Below are 24319 nucleotides of genomic sequence, written 5' to 3'. Positions count from 1 at the left end.
GGTGCATGAATCTGTGCACTGCACCAGTTTAGGTCCGATCCCCACAGACCAGGCCGAGGGACCCCACCAGTGCACAAATCCATGCACCAGGCCTCTGGTATGCATATAAGATCTTTGGTTAATCTCTTCCCACCCTCCCCCCTGCCACCTTCCCTCTGAGATTCATCAGTCTGTTCCATGTTTCCATGTCTGTGCATTGAGCATCTGCCCCCTGATAGTCAGTGTGCATCATAGCTACCGGTCGAATGGTCACTTAGGCTTTTATATATATATAGGTTGTATTATTTTACATAAAAACAACTATAAACTGACTTTTTCCCACTCTTGTATGTGTATATGTTTATATATACTAAATCTATGGAATAAAACTGATTTTTAAAAGTCCTAATTGCTGTACACAGATGTGAACATTGGACAGTAAAGAAGGCAGATAAGGAAAAAAAATCAATTCATTTGCAGTATGGTGTTGGAGGAGACCTCTATGGACACTCTGGACCACCAGAAAGACGAACAAGTGGGCCCAAGAGAAAATTAACCCTGAAACATCGCTGGAGGCAGAAATGACAAAACCGAAGCTGCCCCACTTTGGGCACATCACAAGGAGGCAGGTTTTTTGGAAAAGACGATAATGCTGAGGAAAATAGAAGGCGGCAGGAAAGGAGGAAGATCAAACATGAGATGGATTGACTTCATAAAAGAAGCTGTGGGCACGACTCCGCAGGAGCTGAGCAGGGCTGTTGAGGACGAGAGGACAAAGTATTGTGGACATCACTCATTCATAGGGTCGCCAGAAGTCGGAGCCAACTAACCAGCACGAAACGCACCAAGGCCCCCAGCTATTCAAAAGCAAATTGTTTTCATTTCTACTAGAAGAGACAAGATTGCTCGTTTTGTGGAACTTGTAATAATTTAAATTAAAATGAATTATTTAGAGCTTTCCTTCAATTCCAAATTAGAGATCTCTAAAACAGTGCCACTCAAAGTATGATCTAGGGATCCCGGAAGCTTCCTGGGACGTTCCAGAAGAGCTAAGGGAAGTTGCCAGGCCTCCAGTAGCCAAGCCCAAAGCTGGCTCACCTTGCTTTCTCTTCCTTGGACCACTAGCTTCATTGCTTCATCTCTCCAGACATTCGAAAGAAAGATTTAAGGAACACTGTGTAGCTGAAAGTGCAGACACAGCCACCGGATCACCCTGCTTCCATACGGAGACAACAAAGACTGAGGCTTGCATTGAAATTCAAGTTAAGAAATGATCTTTAAAGCACAAAATCTGACATTTCACTTGATTATGACTGATTTCCTATTCTTTCCCATCATAAGATTTGAATTTGAAAATAGTCATAACACAAAAAGTAGGTCATCTTTGACGTGGGATGAACACTGGGCCATTACTTGATGGTCCTCACTAAGATGCCACTAGGTAATCACGTCTGCCTCACCCTCGGCCGATGATTTTGAGCTGCTCGGGGTCTAGAAGTGATTTGACAGCACAGAAATGGTGTCTAGCAGGCCATCTAAAGAGCGGAGTGAAGAATAGGATGCAATTACGGAGTCAAGGCAATCACGCAGTGTCTTTGGAAGGTTTGCGTTGCTGAATTTAAAGAGTTGTGGCTGACAAGTGTGCCTCCCCCTCCTGAAAACTCCCTGCACGTTTCATCGGCCGTGGACTGCCCTAGGTGTTGCTCCTTTGCACAGCACACAGGCCCCCGCCTGGAGTGGAGTGGGTTCTGACTGTGGCTGACAGACTTCTAAGTGGTCGCAGAGTGAGTCATGAAAATACTCACTTTCTTACATTCAGTTGTGCCGCTTTCCAGAAATGTCTGTCTGCCTTGCTCCATTAAAATAGAATTTGATCTCTGTTATTTGCAAATGTTTTTTAGAGGAAAAAAATGTTTAATCCACTAACAAAGCAAGATAAGTTTCTGGGGAACAGTGAGCCTTCTCAAGGGCTTACCTGGCTTTTCCGGGAACATTAATTAAATCACCCTAAAATGTATGAATACCTCCAGCAATTTATGGAACACAATGGGTGGGCATGTTTTATATCCTAAAAAAATAAAGTAAAACAAAATGCATATGGTCAATAGGTTTGGGAAATTCCAGGGGTAAGTAAAGTTAAACGGGTTGTTTATTGCGGGATTTCCTAAATTCTGTTAAATGTTTGTAACTATAAGAGGGGGCCAAAATATGCAGTGACTCAACAATATATGGACTGTAAAAGCCTTTTCCATGAAGCACATGACACAGGCTTAGTGTTCCTCAGAACATAAATATTTACTAGTAGTTATTTAAAAACCAATAGAATTTTAAATACTAATAAGGCAGTAATATACTAATTGTTTTTACAATGAGGTATTCAATTCAAAAACATTTTTAAAGTGCTGTAATAGAAATATAAAGGGCAGGGAATTTGAGATAAGATACTTCTTAAAAAATATAAGCCATCCATGACTAGTGTAAATTATTCCCAACCCATAATTCTCAGTTGTCAGAAGTTGGTTGTGATGGCTGAGAATTAACAGGTTAAAGCAGCTACTGTGTTATTGTATAACTATTGCTATGTTAGATGCAATGAGAGATAGATAATTACCCTACAACATTCAGCAGTCCAATTGAGGAATTAAGTTTAAATAAGTAGCAAGAAAAAAACAAGTCACTTTAATATCCCCCTTTAAAACTAAATGTCACCAGCCACCACTGATTAATTTTTTGGTAAGTTCATATCCTTTGTACAGTAAAATTCTTCTAAAATGAAGTATTTACTTAGTAGATAACAAAGTAGACATATAGACTGACATTAAGAGAGAAAAAGTTTTAAAATGCCATGTTATGTAATAAGAAAATGTCATAATTGTGAGAACCTGTTCAGTTGTGTGTTTTTAAAATGGCATTTTTACTCCTTAGCTCTCATATAATAGATGTTTTTACCAATATTTGAAAGACAGCTTGTTTATCATTCATGTCTTATGTAAATTTGCATATTTATATATTTATCCTGCTCTGAGACCTGTAACATTTTATACAGTTTTTAAGTCCTCCAAGTAAATGCCAATAAATTTGTATTTTGGATTATTCATAGGCCGTCTGAATTTATCTGGGTTGTGGTTTTAATGATAAGAATACAATAGAATTTAATGACTCAGTTTCTAGAGTCCCATGAATAAAATATAAAAGATGAATTTAATTTGAAAGACATTAATGAGGAGTTTCTGTGCACCACCCCCCTTCTGATATCTTTTACAAGAAATCTAATTATTTTCACTCATTATAATTATGAAAGCTGTAAAAGTCAGGTCATATATATTTGCATATGTTTTATTTTTTAATCACTTTGAGGGACTGCTAACTGTTCCTCCAGAGAAAATTCAAAGAAAAAGAAAACTAGGTCTGCTTTCAGGTAATCCACATGGTATCTGAGCTAGCTTTGAACTTGACCACTGTGGCACTGTCAGGGATTTTTGGTCTTTCATCTTCAGAAATTGATGATGCAAGCACATCCGTTTCCTTTCCATTTGCAATATTCTATACTTGGTTAAACCAAAATGAAGTCAGGAACATTGGGGTTTTTAAGACCAGCACTAGCCAAGTTGTATACATAACACATTGCTCTCTGGTGTCAGATTCCAAAATCCTAAATATCAAAATAAACTTAAATGTTTTATTATAATTTCCAAACACTTTGGAGAGTTCTGTAAGTGTCCTTGATTGAACAGCTGGGTTTCTCATTGTGCACATTCTTGTATTTGCTCATGAAATAACAGCAAAGGTATTAAAAAGAAGGTACTAGCTAACCTTGTTAAGCATTGTATTTTACAAGTAGAACTCAGCTTTTTTGCATAAAAACTCCATTAGTAGTGATGATGATGATGATGATGATGATGATGATGTTATCATCATCATCATCATCATCATCCCAATTTACAAGTGAGAAAATGAAACATAGAGAGCAGTTAGGAAACTTGCTCAGCTATTACATAAGGAGAGCTATATAATGAAGACCCTTTGGATTATTCTATGTTATTATTGGGTGTCTTTTTTATTCATTCAGAAGATATTTAATGCCAGCCATGTGCCAGGTAGTGTGACAGGAGCAAGAGACAGAGGTATAAACATGATGAATACCTTATCAATGCCAAGCGTCTGGATAAACCACCATTGCCCAAATCCACCTGGGCATTGCATAATTATTTTGTTAATTCTATTATATATTCAGGGTTGACTATATTCACCCTAAAATGTATGAATACCTCCAGCAATTTATGGAACATGTCTGGGTGGGCATGTTTTATATCCTAAAATAAATAAATAAAATGCATATGGTCAATAGGTTTGATAAAAGTCTGGGTTTCATAATAATGTTTCTATCTATCTAACAGCTGCTAGGCATCTCCTATGCAACTGTAGAGCAGTGCCATAGCTGGTGCCTCTGCCTGCAGAGAGCTGCTGTTAGATTTGTGGTGCTGGACAAAGACGGTAGATACTGGAGAGAGGAAGCTGCAGGACCAGAAACACACCCCTCACTAGGTTAGACTTAATCCTCTATTGGAAATGGTGAGAGTTTTCTCTCAATCTCTTCTTCTGAAGATGGCTGCATTTGACAAAAGCTTTTATAAGAAAGAACACACACACAATTGCCTTCTGGTTTCATAAATACCTTTATTTATGCTTACATACCAATTTTGCAATGCATTTCTAACTATCGAGGTTAATTCCCTGAGCAAATTTCTTTTATCTTTCCATTTTAAACTATTTTATCAAAGGTGGGATTGTCATTGATTTAAAACATTTTCATAACAGAGATGTGTGCAAATAACAAATGAGAAATTAGGTTATATTTGAGCTGAAGCTCTGAACTGTGAGGGTCCCCAGGGTCATATTAGAAAAGTTCTCTCTTAGGACAGACACCCCCGTCCTGAGGATAAGTTAAAGAATATAATGAGGTAGATTAATGGGGAGTGAGAAGCTCTTTTCTGAGAATCTGTTTCTTATGCCATTCCCTTGAACTTTTCTTTAAAATCAAAGTTTTATATGCAGAAAGACATTGTCTAACAAAACAAAGGGCTCTAAGTGGGATCACACTAATAAAAATGTTGGTGGTTTATAATATAATAAAACTACAATTTTGGTTACAATATAATTTAAGATGTTCTCAACTAAACAAGCCTTTTCAAAATCATTAGCTATTATCCAGAAGCCTATAGATGCAAAACCAGAAGTTCAAGTCTCTCAAGAATGCTTGCAAAGAACTATATGACTGCATCATTGTGCCTATGAGTAAGGAGGACTGCAGATTTCTAGAAAAGTTAAGACGCTGCCTGAGCTGTGCTATAGTTTATATAAATTTTCAAATCAAGGGCATTGCAGTTCTTTGAAAAATATTTTTTTCCACTTTTATGGAGATCTTACTCTCTCTCTCTTTGAAGGCAATATGGTTTCTTCAAAACCATAAGAGCTGAGTCAGAGGTTTGTAATTATAGACCTCAGTGCTACACTAGCTGGTCACATGTCAAAAGGCAAAGAACTTAGGCAATCTTTTTAATTTTTTTCATTGCTTTTGAAATTGGAAGAGCAATATCTGTCCTGTTTCCTATACTTTAAAAATTCAACTATTGAGATAGAAAAGTTCTTTGAAGAGATAATTGGGATACACATAGATAATATATGCTTTTATGGGAGGTTGTGGGGGATTAGTTCGTATAATATCAGTATTCACTGGATTTCATTGCATGCTTCCCTGTACAGCATTGTTTACAATCTAATACGTGGTTATTCGTTGCAGTTATATATGTGCTTACTTATTAGAATATGTGTGCTTATTCTACTCTGCCCCACGGATTGAAAATATCATTATAACAGAGGACATGCCTTTATTGTACAGAGTCCTATCCCCAGCATCTGTGCATCGATGAGCATAGTAGATGCTCAGTAAATAGTTGTTGAATGAATGGAAGTATACCTCCTAAATGCACTGTGCATTGGTAGTGTACACAATACATTTGTATTTATTTCTTGAAACTATTAGAATCAATGTTGTTTTGAGGTTTGTTTTGGAGAGAATTTTGGAATTCAGATATGCTACAAAATCAAATTTGGAAGTCATGTCTACGAATATTAACAAATTAATGACTCCCTTAATAATCATTTCTCTTCCGACTTAAAACTCAAATATCTTACATGGAGGGGGGAGTTTGATAGTATTCAGTGCTATATTGATAACTTAAATGATATTCCTCTTCTTTTGTCTTCTCTTAGAGTGCCATCAGGGTTATATAATAATATGATAATGTTTGAGAGAATGAGATTCATACTCAGATAAATCTAGGTTCAAGTTCTAACTATGCCACTTCCTAGTTGCAAGACTTAATGTGAGCTGTTAATCTCTCTGAGCCTGTGATTCCTCTTGGGGGCCTAATTATGCTTCCCTCATGAGTTTGTTGTGGGGATTAAATGTGCTAATATACTTGAGGTGCTTAGCATGGTACCTAACATATAATAATGCCCTCTAACTATAGCTATTGTCATTTACATAATTCATCTACTAACCTTATTCTGTCTGTCTGTTTTTCATTTTGTGCGTCTGTATGTGTGTGTGTATGTTTTCTGTACAGATGGATATACCACTGACGACATTGAGTTTTACTGGCGTGGGGAAGATAAAGCAGTAACAGGAGTGACAAAGATTGAACTTCCACAGTTCTCTATTGTAGACTACAAACTCATCACCAAGAAGGTTGTTTTCTCCACAGGTTTGTATCAGGGAAGAGGGCTAAGGTAAAAGAGCCATCATAGTTTATAAACAGGGGTCACTTATATCAGGATCGGGTCCCAGAGAAGGATAGTGACTCTAGAAGACAGATCTGCTGGAAACCCTCAGGTCCCCAGCAAGCCCACTGCTCATTTGCAGCCCATCTGGTTATTTTCCTGAAGGCACCCCCAGCAATGCTGAGAGACTTAGCGCTGTCTCTCTCATTGGCCAACGAAGGGACTAATTGTTGTACACAGAATAGAGAAAGGAATGAAGACCCGGGTCAGTTGTTCCCCTGATTTTATGCATCTCACAGAATTGACCATCATTCTTTCAAATACACTGGGAATAACCAAGTCACAGTTCACTCAAGTCTGACCACAGCGAAATTCTCTGAAGAGAGTAGGGTAGGAGAATTTCACATTTCCCTCGGAGGACGGGAATTGCTTTATGTAGTGTGACTCCCTGTTTTGCAGGTAAACACCTTTCCAGATCCTGAGGTTATCCTGATGACTTTGCTGCCCTTACCCTACTAGTATTGAGGTTTCAGGTTGTCAAACTTGGTTTCATCAGCACAAATTTTTAACAAGAAAGCCCAGTAAAGTGGTAATTTGCTGCATCACTCATTAAGGGGGAAAATCATCAGCCCACAGGAATATGTCTGTCTCATTGAAGTGAATCCCGCACATGAAAATAGCTAGGCTAGCCCTATAACTGTAAATTTTAACTTTCCCCTCTGATTTGGGTACTTCCTGTCCCTAAAAACAACTTCAGGCAAGAGTTGCATGACTTAGTAAGAATACAGTGTAGGCTTTGGCTTTAAAAAAAAAAAAGATCAATAATCACAGAAACTTTTCGTCAGTATGAAGTCTTTTGAATTGCTGAAACTCTGTAGAAATGAGTTCCTACTTAAAATACTCTTACTTTCATATTAAGACACTGTTTATCAGTGTGAACTATTTATGTTCTAAGGCTGTGCTCTGTTACATACACTGTCTAAAGTATAAATCCCATGTCACCACAATCAAAGGATCCCGCTTCAGGAATGTGATGCTTTAGTTGTATCTCCCACAGATATTTCTCAGGAATAGTGATTCTCCACCTTTGAGTAGGTCGGGGATCCCTTTATGAACGGGGTGGGGAATCTTTATTTCTGCCACGGGCCGTTTGGATATTTATGACAGCATTCGCGGGCCAGACAAAATTATCAGCTTAAACATTAGCCTGCTCTATTGGTCAAACATTTAATTAACTCCCCCTCATGCCTTGGCAGAGCCAGTCCAGACGATTTGCGGGCCTTATGTGGCCCATGGGCCGGACGTTCCCCACCCCTGCGTTAGAACTTGGATGAATACACTGATTTTAGAAAAAAAAAAATAATGCCTACACTTGAAACCCATCCAGAAATTTCAGGGAGTTGCTGCATTGTCTGAAGTACAGCCATTGATCCAGACTTAAAACAACCCTGGTGCTTTGTGTGTGTAGAGCTAGCTATCTTTTACTAGCATCAGAGTGTGCAACCTGATTCTTATATGCAAAACATACCTTAACGGGAGGACTAGCTAAGAAACAATTGAGGGGGAACAAAGGGACTGTCCCAAATTGTCTTGTCGTCACAGTTTTAGATAATGAGTATTTTTTGATCCAGTACATGAGGCCGAGCAGAGAAAACCGGGAATTCTGTTAATGATGAGAATGGGATGTAGTCAACATGGAGTAACTCCTGTTAATTAAAAACCTAGTGTTCTCAGACATCTTTTGCAGAAGAAAGTGTTTACTCTTCACCAGAAGCTAAACTTGAATTTAGGAAAATATACAGACTGTTTCGGGGCCTTTAAAGGAAAGTATCCTACAAGTATTGATTGGTAATGATGATCTAAAATTGCCTTTCTAGGTTCCTATCCCAGGTTGTCCCTCAGTTTTAAGTTGAAGAGAAACATTGGATACTTTATCCTGCAAACGTATATGCCTTCCATCCTGATCACTATCCTCTCTTGGGTCTCCTTCTGGATTAATTACGATGCTTCAGCTGCAAGAGTGGCATTAGGTAAGCCATTTTCTGTCTGCTTGCGAAGTTGACTCATGCATGCGTGCGTGTGTGTGCGAGTGTGTGCATGCATGTGTGTCCGAAAATGCACTTTCCTTCCCTGGAATTTGTAACACATGAGGAAACCAGACTGCACACATTACAAGGATTTGACTCTGAGACTTTGGGTGATCTGATTCAGCGTTAAATCAATTAAACACATATTAAAGCTCTTTCATGTCAAAATTAGTTAACTAGATAGCTGTTGGTAATGTAATTAGTCCCATCCGTGTGATATTTTTATTGAAGCATAATTCCTGTAATATCGCTTGATAATTATTAAATTTCTATCTGCGCTTCTTTACCTGGGAAGATGTCCCTCCCATCTTTTTGTTGTTCTGAGCAAAAAAACAGGAAATGTAGTGTGTAAAAAGTAGCTAAGCAGAAAGAAGTCTAAAGTCTTATGAATATTTTGGACTGGCATGGCAGGGGACAGGAGAAAACCAAGCAAAAATTTGGGGAAATAATCTATGGCATCAGATATCTAATGCTTGATTTTTCTTTTGTTATAAGACCAAAGAAAGAGAATAAATTCTATTTCATGGACATTTTTATGATGCTAACTCCAGATATGGTAAATTTATGACCTTTTACACGATCTTTATTACTTTGAATTCTGACTGATTTCTTTCAATTTTGAAATGTTAACTCCTCCACTATGAGATCTCAATGCAACTGTTACTTCCTTGGAGAAGTCATTTATTTATTCACTCAACCAGTACTTGTTGAATGCCTACTATGTGCCCTGCCAGATACTCTCAGCACTGGAGATGAATCTGTGCCCTTCTGGAAGTTATGTTCCAGCAGTAAAAGATAGACAATAAATTGAATAGCCATGCAAATTATATAATATGGTCAGTCTATTGAGGGAAGTAAGCAAGGGGGAGGTTAGTTATGCCAGGGGGTATAGTTTAGAATAATCAGGGTAGAATTTACTCAGAAATTGTCAATGGAACAGACTTGAAGAGGATGAAAAGCTACAGTTACCTGGATAAGAATATTCCAGTCCGTGAGCACGTCAATGAGGTGGCAGTGAGGCAAATGCAGAGAGAGTTCAGGAGCTAGGGTAGTGTGTGTGCGCGGGGACGGAAAGATTATGAAGTGGTTTGGGGGCCATAATAAAGGCTTCACTTTTATGCTGAGCAACAGAGTTATTGAGCAAAGAATTAACATGATTTTATTTCAGTTTTGAAGGAATCACGTTGGCTGCTGTGTTGAGCTTAGATTGTGGTAGTTCAAGGAAGGAAGGGAGAAGTAATGACCTCCTGTTCTGAGTCCAATCCCTGTGCCTTAACCTCTTAAAGTGCTAGAGAGCTCCCCTCTGTAGGCCAGCCACTGTTACGCATTCTTTTGGTTTCTGATGTCATTTTCCTCCTGGTACTGGAAGATCCTTTGCAGAAAGGTCAATATCTAATTTTGCTTCCATTACATCTATAGTGTCTCTCATAGAAAATGATGTTCAGTAAATATTTGCTGAATAAAGGAATGAATGAAATTTGTAAATATCTTATTTCAAAGTGAATATTTGTTATCTATTTTATGTCTATTACATGAATAATAAGTAATATATTTACTTCTTTATATAAATTTTATTTTATTTTTTCCATCCCCATTTATCCCTTCTATACCCTCTTCCACCCCCCCCACCCCCCGCAATCACCACACTGTTGTCCATATTGATGAGTTCTCTCTCTCTCTCTCTCTCTCTCTCTTTCTCTCTCTCTCCTCTTTTTCCCCCAATTCATCCATCTCCCTATGTGAACAATTTATTACTAGGTCAGAAATGCCTTAAAATGAGATTTAGATAAATAGTAAAATCAGCGTTGTCAGTTTTATGATATACATGCCATACAGGATAATCTGTGGTTGACATAAAGAAGAGAAAAATGAAATTGGGAAATGTTTCAAAAAGATTCATATTGTAATAAAAAAGAAACATCTGAGAACTGTAAGACACTTAGCTCTAAAGCAAGGCCAGGGTTTTTCTGGTCATGCTCAGAATCAGATGCTCAAATTTATTTTTTCTGCTGAGCCAGTGTTGCCCAGTAGTTGAGCATCGACTTATGCACCAAAATGTCACTGGGTCAAATCCTGGTCAGGCCAGAGGCCTGGGTGGTGGGCTTAATCCCCACTGAAGGACATGCAGGAGACAGTTGATAGATCTTTCTCTCTCATTGACGTTTCTATCTCTCCCTCTCCCTCCCTCTCCCTTCTTCTCTGTCTAAAATCAATTAAAAAAACACACATATCTATTAAAAAATTATTTTTTCTATATTTGTTTTAGGCGCATGTATACAAAAAAGACAAAAATTATGATCTTATTAGAGAGAGAAAATTAAATCAGGAAACTTATGTTCCAAAAAAAAAAATCACAGAAATGAAACGTAACTTCTGGGATGTGTTATTAGGTAGTGTTTAAGGACAGGTTTCTGAGTTGGAGAGGTCCCAGTTCATATGTAGACTGCCTAACCTCCCACCTGCGGGTTCTTGACTCTGAGCTCTGCCTATTTTCACAAGGAACTTATCCTACCAGGGACTCTGGACCCCCGTGCTTTTTCCTGCATAGCAATGTCTATCCCTCCAATCATACCTTTGAGGGAAACTACTCCCCCAGTTAGCGGTGCTTACATAGCTGGACGAATAATTATAATTATAAATGCCATTGCTTAGTGTGGCATTTTCCATAAGGAATCTTGCAATACTTCTGTATAATTTATCTGTGTATTACATGCCTCGGTGCCCAATTTAGAAACATGAAGGTTAGGTTTCAACTTCTCTATTATCCTCCATCTGCAGTTTCCACATTTTTACAATCCTTTGTCCATATCATCTATAAAATGCATTGATTGATTTTTGTACTGTTGTAATTATTTTATTTCCCCTTCCTAACAAATTATTCGATGGTGGGGGGGACACTTTAAGGAGTATTCTTTATTCCTGTCTTGTATGCTTCTCTATCATAAACACAATTTGTCCCTATATCTCCCTGCTCCAAGCTGGCCAGTGGCCCCACATTGCCTATAATTTCAAGTTCAAACGCCTCATTAGGCTGTGTATATATGGCCCTCCATGATGTAGCTCTTACTTAACGTTCAGTCTCCTTACCATTCTCCCCACCATATCCTCACGTACTCACGTTGACTTTCTGGGAATCTTTCAGTGAGCTGTACACCTTCACCCCACACAGAAAGCTCTCTCCACCACCAATGCCCTGACGTCAGTCCTGGGTTGTCTGGGTCACTCCCACTCATTCTTCAAAAAGGAACTCCAAAACATGTGTTTCCTCTATATTCTCAACATACAGCCTACAGGTATCTAACACAGCAACATCTAAATCACTTTTCAACCCCCTCCCATTAGGTATATAACTGTAATATATAAATATAACTAAAGAATGATTCTAAATAAGTAATGTTTATTACAAATAGATAATTTGTGCATATCTCCAGGGCCTGTCACAGAGCTGGACTATAATAAGTGCCCAGTAAATATTTTGTGGCATATAGGAATGACTAAAAGAGTACGGTAATCTTTCCAGCTGTAATGAGAGCAGCAAGGACACAGGAGCATCATTATTCTAACTCTCTTTTTTTCTTTTTCCAGGAATTACAACTGTCCTTACAATGACCACCATCAACACTCACCTCCGGGAAACTCTCCCTAAAATCCCCTACGTGAAGGCCATTGACATGTACCTGATGGGGTGCTTTGTCTTTGTTTTTATGGCCCTTCTGGAATATGCTTTGGTCAACTACATCTTCTTTGGGAGGGGACCCCAACGCCAAAAGAAAGCAGCCGAGAAGGCGAGCGCCAACAGTGAGAAGATGCGCCTGGATGTCAACAAGGTAAGTGTGGGGGCAGGCCTTCCTTGCTTCTTAAACTCATAGAAGAATGCCAGCAATATAGGTCAAAGGTCTTGTTTAACAAATGAGGAAACCATGGCCCAGGGAAGAGAACGGGTAATTTTCCACAAATCATGAAGATAATTAGCGATGGAGGCATAATTACAGCCCAAATCTGTGGCACAACATTTAGATGCCCTTTACCTTGACACTAGGGATGCCCAGACCACAGTCACCTGAAAACCACCTTGGTGACTTTTTCAATCTATGAGTATGATGTGTGCTATTATTTACTTTATAGTTCTTGAATTTTACTCACATTTTTTAAATTTATTTGAAAAGGAAATTCCGTATCACACAAATCAGTATTACTTGCTAAAAGATAAGCTTAGGTATAAATAAAAATTTTAATGATGTTATTAAATACTAGGTTATACTAGATGAAGGCTCGGGGCCTGAGCTCTGCATGCTCTTGGATTTAGAAGGGAGATAAACGAGTACAGAGATGTATTTAAGACTTACCAGCAGCAAACTGAGACTTTCTCTTTGAAGTCATCAGAAGGAGGGGGGGCAGGGGGAGGGGAGAAAAGAATCGTTTTCTCCTTAAGTGACAGATAATTACTGAATGCCTTGCACATGTGCCACTTAAAATCACTGAAGCATTTGACTACAGGAGGCCACTATCCTGCTTAAATCGGGCATAGGCAAAGAATAATTCCCAGTTATAAACTGGTTCATTCTTTAAGGCAGTAACTCTCAGCCTTCAGCACCTGGTTGAATGACTGGGAGAGCAGTAAAAATACTGAAGGCTGGGTGTCTTCCCTAGATATTCTGATTTGATTGCCCTGAGGTATGCCTGAGCATCGTAGTTCAGAGTACTGGAACTAGGAAGACAGTAATTCTTCTAAACCTCTGGAACTGTTAACCATGCCACTGATTATATAACTGATGTTTTAATATTTCGAACATCAATTTAATTCCAAGGATAGACGAACATAAATAACATCTATCATTGAGTTTTATTTGGAGCAAATCCAGTGAAAGCGGCTGACTCACTAATGTCTCCACTTATCCATATGTCTGATAATTGATGGGCTATTCTCTAACCAAAGGCACTCCTTTCCTGGGAGATGTTATTTGTAAGGATGCAAATCTTACATACGGCCCTTGAAAGCCAAGGAACCAAGACCTGGGAAACTGTTAGTTTTTTTCTAGTGTCTGAGGCAGTGGTTCTCAACCTTCTGGCCCTTTAAATACAGTTCCTCATGTTCTGACCCAACCATAAAATTATTTTTGTTGCTACTTCATAACTGTAATGTTGCTACTGTTATGAATTGTATTGTCAATATCTGATGTGCAGGATGGTCTTAGGCGACCCCTATGAAAGGGTAGTTCAACCCCCAAAGGGGTCGCGACCCACAGGTTGAGAACCGCTGGTCTGAGGTTTCAGTTACTGAAAACTGTCCATAGATTCCAACGTAGCATTGAGGCTCTCGGGCTGTGCTATTTGAACCCATTTTATGATTGCCCTGATACAGGGGCCTTAATAAAGGAAAGAAAATGAATAAATAAATAAATAAAAGCTGTCTCATATTCCTGCCATTTGAAATGAGTCTAAATCAATTGCCTAATGCAAAGCTGACTTAATACCATCCGATCTTTTTTTTCACTTTCATCTTTCCAATTTTTTTAGACCAATTTGCATTTAAATGACAAATTTAAGACCTAGAGAGTGGCATGTTGACAGCAAACTGATGGTTTTAAATTCAGGGTACTGAGGTGGAGGTGCCCTGTGGTGGTGAAAAAGCTGGTTCTCTGGGCTGACGGTGGACCCACAATTCAGAATATAGAATGCGAGAGAACAACATACATACCTACACTTCTTCTAGTGCAGTGACCAAAACGCAGGCAGCCAAGCCCCAGGGATCTCTGGGCATGCAGACATTATGGGTTGTCAAAACAGGGGGGAGGGGGTTGCTTCTGGTACTTAGTGAGTAGATACAGGCCAGGGATGCTGCTGAACAGCGATGGTGCATCATGCAGCTTCCCCCATAACAAAGAATCGTCCCTCCCAGAATGTCAATGTCACCCAGCTAAAGACCCCTGCTCTAGTCCAATTCTCTGACTTTAAGTAATGAGAAACTGAGGCCCAGAAACAATGTTTGTCCTAGTCTTAAACTCTCTAAGACAGGTGGTTTCTCCACTTTCTTTGATCACCAAGCATAGCATTGGAACAGAGGAGTTACCATTTAGCACAATGTTAGCGAAGAACTATTTTGATGTCAGTCAAGTGCAAGACTTACTCTCCGTTTAATAGTTGTGTGACAATAGGCAAAAGAAAATGAGTCTCGCTAACCTTCAGTTGCCCCATCTGTAAAACACGGTTAATTCCTCTTTCATCGTTTTTTATGAAGAGTGTTTGTGATACTGTTTAGAGGGTGTAACATAGTCCTCAGTACATGGTATGCACTCAGTAAGTGGAAAATATTAGTAAAATGTTAAAATGTTATACACAGTAGACATTATCCATCTAGACCTGTTGACAAAGCTTGCTTGTGTATTTTACACAAATAGCTTATAACAGTGGTCGGCAAACTGCGGCTCGCGAGCCACATGCGGCTCTTTGGCCCCTTGAGTGTGGCCACGAAGTTTCAATCACACTGTACGTGTGCGCCCGCACGTTGTATTTTGTGGAAGAGCCACACTCAAGGGGCCACAGTTTGCCGACCCCTGGCTTATAGGATGCAGTCCCATCCCTAAAAAAGGGAATTATCTGCGGAGAAATGTTTCAGGTCAGAAGTTGTAAAATCAAAGCAGGGAAATCATGTATCATCAACAGGTATTAGCTTTAGAATCCATAGCATATGAACTACTTCAAATGGTATCAGTCATTTCTGAGGTCAGAATATTCACAGCTCCTTGATTAGCTTAAGACAGAAAGGTGACCAGCTAGCCTTTCAGATGCCCTGGTTTCCTTTTGACCCCAGCATGAAAGGTTAGGGGAGACCCACATGGGGCTCTGACTGCACAGAGCTTTCTTTGTGCGAGTGTCATGATAGTACCACCCTATTTTTTTAAATCAATAATGTCCCTTTTTTCCAACTGTAATTCTTAAGTTATTTTTTGTTGCCCAAAGATTGGGCACATCTAATCAGCTAAGTATTGTTGGCTTCTTTGGAAAAATCAGCCAGTAGGGAGGGGATTGGCTTTTTCATGTTCCTTTTGATGGTTTCCTAGAGATGGGAGCTGCAAGTCAGGTCATCCAAAGTGAGGTTGATGCTGTGCCGTCTGTGCTGAGGTCAGGGAGGAGTGGAAGTGGAAGCCTGCACGCAGGCGCCAACGTTGCTTCCACGGCACGCTTTCACATTTGTCCATCTCTGCTCTGTATTAACTTCCTGTAAGTCATTATTTTGTTAGCAAGAGTACCTGCAGATCTTAATACAGTTCTTATCCTGTCATTTAATGCAGAAACTAAAACTTTTCAGGAAAGTCAAGTTTTCAAGGTTGAACAGCAAAGTTAACAAAATTTCTGAGGCTTGCGCTGGGTTTTCCAGGCCTTATCCAGAGTGTGACCCGCTATGCTAACAAGTGAAAAAATAATACCAAACTGAAAAGCTGATTCCACATTAGATTATATACTCATTTCACCTAAAAAACCCACCTGTCTACATGAGAGTCCATGACTGACAAGCAATGTCACTTTCCAGTTGTCTTCAATGTGACAGATTAAGTTACAAAATCCTAAGATTTTTAAAATAAACCTCAAACCAACAAGAGGTCTACTTAACATTTCCTTTTCCCAAGTGTCTTCTAGAGATGTTAAAAAAAAAAAAAAGAGTCTCTCTCCTAATGTTAGAAGAGTCCTTCCAATTATCCCTTGCATTCTTCTATTTGTGTGTGTGTGTGTGTGTGTGTGTGTGTGTGTGTGTCCTTATAGAATTTGCTTTGGATTAATGTTATGTACTTTTCTTGCTTATCTCTTCAAGTTTTCAGCTCTCTTTTTTGCATTTAAGCTTTATGTTGTTTTCTTGTTTATTTGTCTGCTAATAACTGAATATATACATTTTTGAGAATTTAGTTACTCCTGCCTTTACACCACGTTGATTCTTGCATACCTGAAATTATTTTTGAGAGATCCATAGCCACCAGTTTTCCAAGTAAAGCTGCACCAAAAATACCTCTGTGTGGGGGCATTCTTCATTCTGCATTTTCTACATTTATGGGTATTATGTCTATATTGTCTTTATCCATTGTGCCTAAGTTTGTGTTATACAAAGCCACGGAGATCTTTTAAATCTATTTATTTCTTGTGCTTGGAATTGGTTTTTTTAATACATTAAAAAGATACAAGTAAATAGAAGTCCTATTCTCTGTGATTGTCAGTCTTTCTAAAGACCAGTGGCATTTATCTATATGTAGTTTACTTTAACCACCAATCTTCATCTAGTGGCATCAGTCAATTTAATTAGCACATTCTCTACTTTGTCTTCCAGATTTTTTATAAAGATATTAAACAAAATGGGACCCAATATCGATCCTTGTGGGACCCAACTGGAAGCTTCTCCCCAACTAGACGGACTACCAATTACGATTTCTCTCTATATACGGTTAGCTAGCCAGTTTTTAATCCATTTATTTGTATTTCTGTTGGGGACAATTTGTTGAGCTGTTCCCTTTAAAACAATGTATGCGTTCTTTGCAGATAACCTATGGACTTGTACCCACAGAGATGTGGGAATACAATACGTTAAATGTTTTTGTGAGACCCTAATGGGGGTTTCCCAGGTTTGCTTTTGTAAAATGCAGCCACGATGAATCTAAGCTTCAGTGTTCCACTCAGTCGAGCTTGTTGTGCTAGAGAAAGAAACCAAGTGGATCATCTCTTGAGATTCCTGTTCATTTGTACTGAGCGGGTAGAGTGTCATCCCGTACCTGCCATTCCTCAGTGCTCTTGTGTGTCTGTGGGCTAGTGGAATAGGTGAAGAAGAATTGTGCATTTCTCCTGTTGGTTGGCTCAGAACTGAGGAACTTGTTTTTGTCCTAGGTTATGAATTTGTGCCGAGGAATGTTATGTTTGCATCAAGTCCTTGTTGTTTCGTTATTACTTATTTTACAAATAAGTATTATCTTGGCACACCCAGCACTATCTTATTGATAGAAAGGAGGCAGTGATTGACATTGTTCTGCATCAAAACTCTTGAATGAAATTTTCCCAAAAAAGCCAGTAGTAAGGCTACTGCTTAGAGTTTAGTTTCTGAGTTTCTGTGCTTGCAGTTCTTAATTAGCAAATTGTCATTCATATTGACCTCCATATTGGAGGAGGAGGAAGAGGAGGAGCAGGAAGAGGAGAAGGAAGAAAAGGATGGTGATGATGATGATGATGATGATGATTGTCACCATTTTACCTTATCACACACTACTTGACCGACTCCAGTTTTTTTTAATTTCTATTTCTTGGTGAGGTAGTGAATGATATTAAATGCTTGTGAATCTTTCTTATGAGGACTTGATGCCAGATGAGCTGTCATTTTTGTATCTTCTGAGTATCATGTTCTTCCTTAATTTTATTGCCCTGACCTCAAATTCCTCATTACCCATTATTATTGCGCTTGGGGTGGGGAACAAGGATGGTTAACCTATTAAATAACGACTTTAAGTTGTTTTTTACCTTGGTTACTTGTTGTATTACATATAGTAACAGAGTATGATAAACTAGATTCCAGGAGATGTTTGAAACTCTGTTCATCACTATTTTAGTCCTAATCCCCTAAAGATCCAGTCCCTACTATGTCTGTTCTCTCAGGCTCTCTCGTTTGTGTTGTTCTTGTTTTGAATTCTAGCTACTGTTTTTGAAATTGAAGTAGACTGATTTGATTGGGCTGTATTTGGGTAGAATGTTAATGATTTAGAAAATGTTCTACAGCTGGAGTTTAGGTTTATGATGAAAACAGTTGTATTTTTTCAAAATCAAAATCAAAGTATACTACATGATTGGTCTAATGACTGGGTAAAGTTACATGAGGATATTTTAAAGAAAATGTGTCTCTTTGGTGCATTAAATTGTTCAATTGATAGCTTGAAAGAGTTAATGATACCCTGATGACATGTTAAAGAGAATGCTCAATTATTTACATTGAAATATGAATCTTAATGTCTTCTGCTTTTTAAAATATTTATTGTTGAAAGTATTAAACATGTCTCCTTTTTTCCCATTGACCCCTTCTAGCCTGCCCCTCCCCAACCACCCCACCCTAGGCCTTCACCACCCTATTGTCTGTGTCCATGAGTTATGCATATATGCATGCAAGTTGTTTGGTTGATCTCTTCCCACCCAGCCCTGCCTTCCCTCTGAGATACTCTCCTTTGTTTGGTATGTCTATTCTATCACCTGAGTCCTCTTTCGGGTTCATGTGTGAACTGTGAAACAAGGACCAGTATTCAAAACTTTGAATAATGAGCTGTTAAACCTGTAACTTGTAAAAGCATCAAGATATATGACACAATCCTCACAGGCAGCAGGATGCACTGGGAAGCTGATGCCTTTTCGAATCATACTCAACTGGGCTCACATTCAGGCATGGTCTTTCATGAGCCATGTGCCATTAGATGTGTTTAACCTTTCCATCCCTCAAGTTCCTCAACTGAAAAGTGAAACGCTAATTTCTGCCCCATTGAGCTACTGTGAGCATTAAATTAGATAGTTAAGGGCCTTATATGGTGCCAGGCAAAGAGCACTCAATAGTTGCTATATTCTGGAGGTGATAGCAGGGAGTATATGTTTCTCAAGGAGTTCCTTTGTTGCTCTATTACTATTACTATTTTTCTGACTATAAAACTAACACAGGATCATTATTTTTTATAAAAAGTGCAAAAGGCAATGTAAACCACCTAAACCCCCACACCTAGATATAATCATTGTCAACATTGCCTTTTATTCACAATTAGTGATGTGTTTATATACATAATTTTGTTCTACTATTGTGTATACTGCTGTTTTCCACTTAACCTCTTTATATACTTAAAGTATACATCATTTCTAATAGCTACAAGACATTTTATTGAATTTATGTACCATAATTTATGGAATGAATACCTGTTGTTAGATATTTGCATTGTTTCTAAGTGTTTTTCTATTATAAATAAGTCTAAAATAAGCATCCCATTCCTGATTTGTTTGTACATGACTGACTCCTAATATATTTCTTAACATGGAATTTCTGGGTCAAAAAGTGTCTTTCAAACAGTGATCCACATTGCCAAATTGTTCCCCAGAAAATTTCTGCTATGGTGTACATACCTATTAGCACCATATGAGAGCATGGCAGTATACGGACACACACACACACACACACACACACACACACACACACACACAACCCAGCCCTTAAAATGACAAATAGAAAACTGATGTTTGTGTCCAGTTGTCAAAAGTCTTAGAGAAGTGGAGATAATGTATCTAAAAACCCATGTGCACTTTTTCTCCTCTCTGTCCAAGGCCATAGAGTAAAACAGCAATAGAACAAAACACTCAACTCAAACTGAGGCTCTGCAGAGAGGCAGAGATGCATAAGCAGAGCCAACGTTGCTGCAAGCAGAGTCCAAAGAAATCTACTCAAGCTGTAGTTGAGCAAATGGGAAGACCTTATAAGAAGGTCCACATCAAAATGAGGCATCTAAACAAGGAAACAACATGGCAACCATTCAGGAAAACTGCCAATGAGTCCATTTCCTTTTTCTCTCTCTCCCTCTTTCTCTCTCTCTTTCCCTTCCTTCCTCCTTCTTCTCTCCCTCCCCTGCACCCCAACACACATACATGAGCAACAGAGTGAAACTCAGCATGCAAAAGACAGATAATGACTCTTTTATTGGGGGAAAGATTACTTTTTGATAAATTAAATGTTTTCATAATAAATGTTTTTTTTTATTTTTACCAAAAATTGAAAGAGAATATAAAACAAAAGATTAAGGATGAGATGATAAACAAAAGGTAATTAAGGAGGCAAAATGAAAGCAAAACAGTCTTCATAGAAACTAATAACTAAATCTAAAATAGTAAGAAAGAGAATCAGTATGGCAAACATCAAGGCGTTAACACAAATTTCAGGCTATAGAAAAAAATGCCAAATGCAGAGGAAAAGAGATGTAGAGATATAAACCTCTTAGAGTAAACACAGTAAATACATAGGACAGGACGGTGGTTTAAACATGCAGAACCATGATGTCAATGAAGTGTAGATGGAAAAATGGAATAGAAAAAATACAGCCATGTGTCCCTTAACAATGGGGTATGTTCTGAGAAATGCATCATTAAGTGACTTCGTCACTGCACGAACCTCGTGCACTTACACAAGCCTAGTTGGCTCAGCCTCCTCCACACCAGGCTATAGAGCAGAGCCTATTGCTGCTAGGCTACAAGCTGTACAGCATGTTACTGTACAAAAAAAACAGCACGAGATTAAATCAAGCACAAGAGATAATGATGCAATCAAGATACACAGTAAACAGGAGGAGATGTATGAGGTTGCTGCTTGCATAACACAGCCTACTATTTTGCAGCAAGCTGCTTTTTTAATAAGCAGAAAGAGTGCACTCTAAAATAGTAACAAAAATATACTATAGTGAATACACAAACCAGTACCATAGGTGTTTATTATTATTGCATAAGCATTAGGCACCATGCATGATTGTACGTGCTATACTTTTATGTGATTGGCAGTGCAGTAGGTTTGTTTACACCAGCATCACCACAAACATGAGTAATGTGTTGTCCTAAGACATAGAAATGGCTGTAACTTTATTATAATCCATGGAAGGAATTTCCAACCTTTTTTATCTCATGGTGCACACAAACTTAAATAGTAAAATTCTGCACCATACCAAAAAATATGTATTTTGTCCAATTGACCAAAAAAAGTATAATTTTGATTCATTCACACTGGACAACTATTGTCGTGTTGGCTGTTGTCATTTTTTATTTTACATTCTAAAGAAAAAGAAGTCACTGCCCTTGCCCAGCCCATGTGGGTCAGTGGTTGAGAGTCAACCTATGAACCAGGAGGTCACGGTTGGATTCCTGGTCAGTGCACGTGCTTGGGTCGTGGGTTCAGGAGGCAGCCAATCGATGATTTTCCCACATCATCAATGTTTCTATCTCTTCTCTCTCTCCCTTCCTCTCTCTGAAATCAATAAAAACACATTTAATAAAAAAATAGGTCAGTGCCCTTGTGTTGCATATTTTAAAAATTCTTGTGGCACACGGGTTGAAAACCGCTGATCTATGGGATTATGAAATGTGGGCCACTGTTGACTGAAAAATCATTTTGTGGCACATGACTGTATTTATATCTGACATCAATAACTAATTATAATAATTATACTAATATGTAATTCTTGAATGCCTTCTCTGTGCTTAGACATTTTACAAATATTATGTCATAAGTCCCTAGTATTGCCATATATTATTATGATTTCACAAATGATTAACTGACACCCAGAGAGTGTAATTAACTTAAGGTTAGACAGCTAAGAAATGGTTGAACAGAAAATATGACTAGAGGCTACACTCTTAATGGCTATGCTATATATTATATATTTATACATATCTGTAACGAAATTAATCAGTAGGCCAAAAGGATATACTGTATTCCAAGATTAAAAATTAGACAATCTAACTCCCTCCTTGTTATATTCTTCTGAAATTGCTAACCTTCCATTCAGAAAAAGTGAATGAGCTACAAGGAAAAAAAAAAAGGTCTCAAACCTTTTTTGGTCTCAAACTACCCCATAGCAATATTAAATTTTGTAAGACAACAGAAAATGTGGCAGGGTTCTGGAGGGAAGAAAATATAACCTAACAATATTATTATTGATGTATAAAGACAAAAGAAAGACAGTCTTATCCTCAACATTCAAGTCCAAGTCCTTAGGGAACATAGCATCCAAGAGTGCTTATTTTAAAAAATAAAATAATAGTTAAATAAAAAAGTCTAGCCCCTAATAAAAGATAGTCAATATGAGGAACTTTAAAATAGGAAAAGGCAGTATACTAGCATTTAGAACTAAGGGTGGCATCCAAAACTGAAGCTATACAATTCCAGAAGTTAAAGTTACAGAATAAAAAATAATTGAAATATTTTTTAAAATTAGATACTAAAGATATGTAAAAAAGATCAGGTTGGGTGTTGTTGAGAAGGGAGAAAGTGTTTGTTTTCTAATTTATAACAAGGACTTAATATTTACTTTTTCATTTTTAGAGCTTGTGAATCAAGAGGTTGAAGATGAAGGATATGTTGTAAATTAACATGGATAACTACTATGACAGTATTTCTCACTGGGTCTACCATAGACTGACTACACAGGGGTCACCTGGGAGGCTTGTGTAAACTGTTGATTCTACCTGAGACATTATAAACTAAAACTTTTCGTTGGGAAGCTGAGGGAGCTACCTTTTATTCTCTCAGATCTCTGTGGTATACACTGAAGCATGGAAGACTGAGGACCATTATGGTAGAAGAACAAAAAACTGACAATTCATCTTATAAAAACCTTTGATAACAAAAAAAGAAGTAAAGAAAGATGCAGATACTGTAGCTAAAGCTAGACATCAGAAATAAGGATAAAGACATCTTAAAAGCAAAGTTTGAGGAGAAATTAAGATTTAAGACCAAGCTTGTTTTAACTGTTATAATTAGAGCAAATTATCAACTCACCTATCAAAATAATATTTTATAGTTGAATCAAGCAACTAACCCCCACAAATGCTATTTATTAGAAACTAGAGGCCCATTGCAGGAAGATTCCTGCAAGAATAAGACTTCGATTCCATCTCTGCCGTTCCTACCCCGCCCTTCTCTTCCGCTCCTATCCCGCCTGTCTCTGCCACTCCTACCCCACCCATCTCTGCTGCTTCTCTCCCGCCCATCTCCGCTACCTCGGCTCTGTTGCTTGGCTTCCTTCTACAGTGTCTTCAATCTTTGCTCCCAGCCAGTATATGCAAATTAGTCACCATCTTTGTTAGCAGTTAATTTGCATATTGTTCTGATTAGCCAATGTTGGGTGTAGAGAAGGTACGGTCAATTTGCATCTTTGTCTATTGTTAGATAGGATACTTCTAAAGTAAAGGTATTGGAAAATATTCTAAGTCAAGTCATGTCCAAAGAAGATTGAGGATTGAACATTATTACTCTATAAAGATGAATTGAAGACAAAAAATATTAATACAGATATCCTATCTAATAAAAGAGAAACATGGTAATTGGCGTACGACCGCTACCCTTCCCATTGGCTAATCAGGGCAATACGCAAATTAACTGCCAGCCAAGATGGCGGCTGGCAGCCAGGCAGCTTGAAACTAACATGAGGCTTGCTTGCTTCAGTGACGGAGGAAACCAACGTTCCCCACCTGCTTTGCCGGCCTCTGAGCCTGCAGTTTAAGAAACATTGTAACAAATATAGAAGCTAAACAAAACCCCAGAAGCCTGCTATCATCCGCCCGGGATCTCAGAGCTGGAGTTATACACTGATTCACTTATAGAACCGAAACAAACCAGATACCTTCTTTCAGCAGCAGAAGCCTCAGAGCTGGAGCCAGAGCTAAAGCTGGCCCAGAATAAAAAGAAAAAGAAAAAAAGGAGCAGTTGGGAGCTT

At 38.3% G+C, this 24319-nt stretch overlaps 1 protein-coding gene across 2 annotated transcripts in view; it reads left to right on the top strand.

The window, feature by feature from the left end:
• Positions 1-24319, top strand: part of GABRB2 (gamma-aminobutyric acid type A receptor subunit beta2) — a 198863-nt gene that overhangs the window by 151592 nt on the left and 22952 nt on the right. The window contains exons 7-10 of one of the 2 annotated variants that reach the window (XM_059699115.1): positions 6609-6746; positions 8640-8792; positions 12435-12676; positions 17167-17280. In XM_059699115.1, coding sequence (XP_059555098.1) covers positions 6609-6746; positions 8640-8792; positions 12435-12676; positions 17167-17280 — 647 coding nt within the window. The remainder of the gene's footprint in view (positions 1-6608; positions 6747-8639; positions 8793-12434; positions 12677-17166; positions 17281-24319) is intronic. The other variant, XM_059699116.1, reaches the window with a different exon arrangement.

This window comes from Myotis daubentonii, chromosome 5 (assembly GCF_963259705.1).
Source record: "Myotis daubentonii chromosome 5, mMyoDau2.1, whole genome shotgun sequence".
Classification (NCBI taxonomy): Eukaryota; Metazoa; Chordata; class Mammalia; order Chiroptera; family Vespertilionidae; genus Myotis; species Myotis daubentonii.
Note: the sequence above shows the minus strand (reverse complement) of the source record. Positions and strands in the feature narration are given on the sequence as shown.